This window comes from Dreissena polymorpha, chromosome 4, assembly GCF_020536995.1.
Source record: "Dreissena polymorpha isolate Duluth1 chromosome 4, UMN_Dpol_1.0, whole genome shotgun sequence".
Classification (NCBI taxonomy): domain Eukaryota; kingdom Metazoa; phylum Mollusca; class Bivalvia; order Myida; family Dreissenidae; genus Dreissena; species Dreissena polymorpha.
This window is the reverse complement of record NC_068358.1, coordinates 56,086,044-56,092,849: the sequence shown is the minus strand read 5'-3', so window position 1 is coordinate 56,092,849 and position 6,806 is coordinate 56,086,044. Positions and strand designations below refer to the sequence as shown.

The following is a 6,806-nucleotide window of genomic DNA, read 5'->3' as shown; positions in this document are numbered from 1 at the left end:
AAGCGCTGAAAGCTGACGTCGAGACCAGGATGTTGCTACTTTACTCGTTCATTAGCGAAATTTGGAAAGAAAAAGGAATACCAACAGAGTGGAAAGAAAAACACCTAATCAAGCACCCTATTAAATGCGATTTCAGTTCCCGCTACAACACTGAGAAATGATGTTTTTCTCAAACTCAGGAAAGATGTTTTCTCGCATCCTGCTGAACCGAATGAAAGGCGTTCCAGACCCGCACCTACGTAACCTGCATGCTAGGTACAGAATGGATTGTTCGTGCACGGAGCAATCCCTGGAGTGGAACTCATCCCTGTATTAGACGTGTGAATGGAATCGCACCTGTAGAATCGTTTACGCGCGACGGCTTATCGACGCCTTCAATGTGAAACCGGAGTGAGGCAAGACCAGAAGCAAAACAGAATCCAAACTTTGGAAGCAGTTGGACGACCTCGACTTTTCCGACGAACTCGCTCTTCTTTCCAACACACTTATACAGATGCAGGTAAATACTAATATTATTTCAAATAATACTGCTATATACAGAAACAATGTCCTTTTCAAAAACTGTACATACAAAATATTAAAAAACAACAACATAACAAACAATCAGATTTTGCTGGCCAACGTTATCAATCTTTAATTAGCTGAATTGTCTGCATTCGAAAGTAAACAAATTGTACACAAACAACCTTACAGCAGTATCCTATCGGCCTCATCATCAACAGCGGGAACAGCCATGTGTTCAAGACCAACGCATCCATCGACAAACGCATCACAGTCCTAAGCGATGCACTGGGAGAGGTGTAAAACTTCACCTTTCTCGGAAACATCCTAGACAACCATGGAGGAACGGATGCAGACGTCATAACCCGCATCGGTAAAGCACGAGCAGCCTTCCATCAGCTGGAAAACATCATGGAACCAAGTGCGAAAGGCTTCAACACTTTTATGCTCTTCATTACCATCACGATGCAAGTAACGCTTCATAGAGCAGAACAATTGGGAACAACCTGCCTCAGGACGATCTTTACGATACGCTTACCAGACAAGATTGCCATCGAAAACATATGGAGAAGATCAAAGCAGAAGAGGTCATCCTTCTAAGACGGTTGCGATCGATAGGCCACACCCTCTGTCAAGCCGCATCAAAAACAACATGGCAATCTTTTACCGGGCACCCTCAAGGGAAGAGGAAAATATGGGGCCTAGTAGCGCGTGGCGCCGAGACTTGAATATAGATGCCAAGCAGATGGTTAAGACGTGGGGCAGGGGTAGGGACTCGCCAATAACCTATCCGCATTGATGAAGCTGGTCTTAGTTAATTTAACGTTCATCATATAAAGAACAATGTACACAATAATATGCTATTCTGTATTCATTTACGTGTAATTTTAAATGACATATCAGCAAATAATTTCTGCATGGTTCGTTGGAAATGAAGAGTAAACTCATCACAAGAAATATTGATGCAAAACAAATCACGCTAGAAATTTTAATGAAAAACAGAGCTTAAAATATGTACGGTTGCACTAATGATACGTAGTGTATATGGTACGGTTGTTAACGGATTGTGTGGCAAGAGACAAATGACAGCAGTTTATTAGAAAGTGAATGTTCTTATGTTATCTAACATCACATGTTAAAATAAAGTATCGTTTAATATATAGAGAATAGACACTATATTCAATGCATTCCCTTCAACGCATCTCGGGTTCACATCTCGGGTGTCGTAAGCGGCAGTAATTAAGTCATTTGGTACAATGATTTGATTCTTTTCCGGCTTTGTATGCGTTCACGGCGACGACAATGATGATCCATATCTTGGCGATTACAACGCTAGTAATCACTAAGTTCCTGGCATACTCCGAGTATCTGTGGGCGTTCTCCCTGTCACCATTAGCCCACGCAGTTCTGGCCTGCAACGGGCAGTCAATGGCATGTATGAATTTGTGTAATAAATCATACGTGCAGCATATTGAGCAGTTGTAAATGAATAAGCTCAACCTTGATCATTAAAAGCAATGTAAAAATAAAACGAATGTAAATAATATTACATCTAAAGGCAAGTTCAGTGCAAAACAAATGTGTATACATTGTCTGCATTATGCATATAAATTTCAGTTTAATTATGTGTATCAAATAAGGATTAATTTATTATAACATTAACTATCATAGATTCACATGTATTGTTTGTCTAACTGTCCATTTAGCGCACTGGATGGTATATGCGCTTCTCACGTGGGCGACCTGGGCTTAACCCCCTGAAAACATGTGAGTTTGGTGTGTGGGCACCAAACTGGACAGGTGGGGTTTCCTTCGCGTATTCCGGCAACCCCCCCCCCCACACACACACAACACGAGACCACACAAAAATTGAAAATCTTTCAAAAACAAATAGAAATAGTTAGAAATTGCAGCTATAATTTAAAATATGTTCCATGTTTTGAGTCTGGTAAGTTATTTAGGTAGGAGTGCTGGGACACAATTCGTTGAAAACCAGGTAAAAAGGCTGACTTTAATATGTCCTAACAAATAAGTTATACATGAAACTAAATGCGTCCAAAGTACATGTAGTGTATTTTGTTTGTGAATTTGAAACGTCGTCATAACACAAACAAATGTGTATTTTTATGCCCCCGGTAGGGTGGCATATAGCAGTTGACCTGTCAGTCTGTCTGTCTGTCTGTCTGTCTGTCTGCCAGCAAGCCTGCCTGCCTGCCTGCCTGCCTGCCTGTCTGTCTGTCTGTCTGTCTGTCTGTCTGTGTGTCTGTCCGTACGTCCGTCTGTCTGTCTGTCCGAAAACTTTAACATTGGCCATAACTTTTGCAATATTGAATATAGCAACTTGCTATTTGGCATGCATTTGTATCTCATGAAGCTGCACATTTAGAGTGGTGAAAGGTCAAGGTCAAGGTCATCCTTGAAGGTAAAAAGTCAAAAAATACAATCTAAGGGAAATAATAAGCTTTAAAGGGAGATAATTTCTAAACCTGCCAAATGATATATTGAAATTTTATTTTTGATATGTGGCATACATGTGTATCTCATAAAGCTGCACATTTTCAGCGGTGAAAGGTCAAGGTCAAAGTCATCCTTCAAGGTCAAAAGTCAAAAAAATACAATCCAAGGGATGTAATAAGCTTTGAAAGGGGGATTATTTCTAAACTTGTTAAATGATATATTGAAATTGTATTTCAAAGCGGCGCATTAGGGGGCATTGTGTTTCTGACAAACACATCTCTTGTTTAAGTTGTGTTTGCAATTGAAAGGGAATCATGTTTGAAGGCAATAAACATATATCATGGTTGAACTGCATAACCATCACACATATCAGTTCGAAAGTTACACAAATACCTCCATGGCGTAATAAATGGCGACACTCCCAGTCGGAAAAAAGCAACAAAAACACGCTAACAGTGACCACCCAAAACAGTCCGCAGGCGGGGGAACTGTCGCCGCGTATACAACTATCGGCTGAGGCTGGGATGAAACCTACGTGTAGATAGAGAAAGCATTGGAAACAAAAAAATAACGAGCATCAAAAACTACAAACTAAACAATTGGAAATTTAAAAAATAAGAGAATTTAAAACTACAATATTATTAACAATACAAGCAATAACTTACAAGGATTAGAAACAATATAATTTTTATAAGCATTGATTAGCTTATATAAACTACACAATTTATGGACGTTGAAAATGAGACAGTACATGAGCATTGCAAATGAAACAATTTATGCGAATTTAAAATTATAAAATGTATCATCTTCGAAAATGACACTATTTATGGGCATTTGAAATGACAAAATGTATTCGAATTTGAGATATACACATTTTATGAGCACTGGCAACTATACAACTTCAGAGACTTGGAAACAAAAAAGTATAAACAATAACAACTAAAACATTATGGACATTAGAAACTACTAAGCTATGACAGTTAGAAACAACAACACTCATAAGCATCGGAAAATTTTAAATTGTGGACCAAAACGATATGAACATATTCATTTCAACGGGCAGTTTAGCACTTTGCAGCTTAAAATATACAGAAAAATACAAGTTTAACAGGAATGTGTATCATTTTTCAAACTGTGAGACTGATAAGATGTTTTTGTTTGAAAATATTACTATTTTAAAATAAGAGTTGACTTGTGTGTACAACATTGCCTATGTGGAAATCAATTTATAGGCCCAGTATATACCCCCGTTGTTACCAATAATTCTCAGTCAAGGATTGTAGTTATAAATATATACCCTGTATAACGACCTGTCAGTATTAATGTTAACCTAGTATAAAGGCCCATGATTACCATTATTTTCCCTGTTTACAAACATGTAGTTACAAAATAAACATACAGTAAAAGGACATGTTCTAATAGCCTGGATAAATACCTATATATACTAATATATTATCAGTATAATGACTTATCTTTACCGATATATGCCCGGACCTGTTATTATTATGGCCTGTCATGTATAAAAAATTATCGTTACAGCGACCGGTCCATTGTAAAACCTGTTATAATCATGGCCTGGACTGGGTCAAATACTGTGACAACCACGAGCTGCCATTTTAAAGGAAATACAATTATCATTATCGTCTTTTGGAAAGCAATATAAACTTACCACGACCCGTCCTGACGCGGCGGCGTAGCCTTGTTGAACGTAACCATCTTGCTGCTGGTTACCACGTGGCTGTCTGTAATTAATTGCCAGCTGATTGTAAGTCGGCGGATGTTGTTGTTCCTGCTGCTGATGTTCAGACTGTTCGCTCAGTTGATTGTCATGGCCTGTAAAATATGTATACTACTCTTACTCAGTGATTCATAAGGTTGCTTTATTTCAAAACACAGCTTTAGTACGGAATCCGGATAGGGCCAAGTTGAGTGTCACGTGTCGACCTTCGAGGTCGACACACGACATTCGAGCGACATTCTCTCGACGCTCAATACGACGCGCGACAATCATGCGACAATCAATATTTGAGTGTCGCATATCGCGCTGGTTTTCAGAGAAAAAAAAAATCGCAGAAAATCTTGACTGTCGACTGAATTGTCGCGCGTCGTATTGAGCGTCGAGAGAATGTCGCTTGAATGTCGAGAGAATGTCGTGTGTCGACCTTCGAGCGCGACACTCGACATTCTCTCGACATTCTCTCGACGCACGATACGACGCGCGACATTCAATATGATATATCGCGAGAATGTCGCCTGTCGACCTAAAAATCACTAGGTCGACACACGACATTCTCTCGACGCACAACATTCTCTCGACGCACGATATGACACTCGCGCGATATATCGAGCCAATACCGAGCAAGTGTCGCTTGTCGACCTAAAAACCCCTAGGTCGACACACGACATTCTCTCGACGCTCAATACGACGCGCGACAATCATGCGTCAATCAATATTTGAGTGTCGCATATCGCGCTGGGTTTAAGAAAAAAAATTCGCAGAAAATCTTGACTGCCGACTGAATTGTCGCGCGTCGTATTGAGCGTCGAGAGAATGTCGCGAGAATGTCGTGTGCCGACCTTCGACATTCTCTGGACATTCTCTCGACGCACGATACGACACGCGACATTCAAAATGATATATCGCGAGAATGTAGAAGTTGACCTAAAAATCACTAGGTCGGCACACGACATTCTCTCGACGCACGATATGACACTCGCGCGATATATCGAGCCAATATCGCGCAAGTGTCGTTTGTCGACCTAAAAACCCCTAGGTCGACACACGACATTCTCTCGACGCTTAATACGACGCGCGACAATCAGGCGACAATCAATATTTGAGCGGCGCATATCGCGCTGGGTTTTAGAAAAAAAAAATCACAGAAAATCTTGACTGTCGACTGAGTTGTCGCGCGTCGTGTTGAGCGTCGAGAATATGTCGCTTGAATGTCGCGAGAATGTCGTGTGTCGACCTTCGAGCGCGACACTCGACATTCTCTCGACATTCTCTCGACGCACGACAAATTAGTCGACAGTCAATATGATATATCGCGAAAATGTTGCCTGTCGACCTAAAAATCACTAGATCGACACACGACATTCTCTCCACGCACGACATTCTCTCGACGCTCAATACAAAAATCGCGCGATATATCGAGCCAATATCGCACAAGTGTCGTATGTCGACCGGTGTGGGAGTAATTTTTTCATCTGCAAGCAAGGTGTTATAGTTACTTTTTCAGCTTAAGTAAAAATAGCGGCATCTAGTAGCAGCAATAACAGCAGCAGCAGCAACAGTAGCAGCAGCAGTAGCAGCAGCTGCAGTAGCAGCAGCTGCAGTAGCAGCAGTAGCAGCAGATGCAGCAGTAGTAGCAGCAGCAGCAGAAGCAGCAATAGCAGCAGTAGCAGCAGTAGCAGCAGTAGCAGCAGTAACAGTAGTAACAGTATTAGTAGTTGTTGTAGTAGTAGAAGTAGCTGCAGTAGAAGCAGTAGCAGCAGCATCAGTATCAGCAGCAGCAGTAGCAGCAGCAGCAGCAGTAGCAGCAACAGCAGTAGCAGCAGTAGCAACAGTAGTAGCAGTAGTAGCAGTAGAAGGAGTAGCAGCAGTAGCAGTAGTAGCAGAAGTAGCTGCAGTAGTAGTAGAAGTAGTAGCAGTAGTAGCAGTAGCAGTAGTAGAAGTAGTAGTAGTAGAAGTAGTAGTAGTAGTAGTAGTAGTAGAAGTTGTAGTAGTAGTAGTAGTAGTAGTAGTAGTAGTAGTAGTAGTAGTAGTAGTAGTAGTAGTAGTAGTAGTAGAAGTAGTAGTAGTAGTAGTAGTAGTAGTAGTAGTAGTAGTAGCGGTAGTGGTAGTG

At 40.9% G+C, this 6,806-nt stretch overlaps 1 protein-coding gene across 2 annotated transcripts in view; it reads right to left on the bottom strand.

Annotated features, from left to right (window-relative positions):
- Positions 1-1,412: 1,412 nt before the first annotated feature.
- Positions 1,413-6,806, bottom strand: part of LOC127879875 (synapse differentiation-inducing gene protein 1-like) — a 14,415-nt gene continuing 9,021 nt past the window's right edge. Inside the window, exons 2-4 of one of the 2 annotated variants that reach the window (XM_052426947.1) lie at positions 4,628-4,791; positions 3,352-3,489; positions 1,414-1,913 (exon numbers count right to left, since the gene is read on the bottom strand). In XM_052426947.1, the coding sequence (XP_052282907.1) occupies positions 1,746-1,913; positions 3,352-3,489; positions 4,628-4,791 (470 nt within the window). In that variant the 3' untranslated portion in view covers positions 1,414-1,745. Of the gene's footprint in view, positions 1,914-3,351; positions 3,490-4,627; positions 4,792-6,806 lie in introns of both variants that reach the window. The other variant, XM_052426948.1, reaches the window with a different exon arrangement.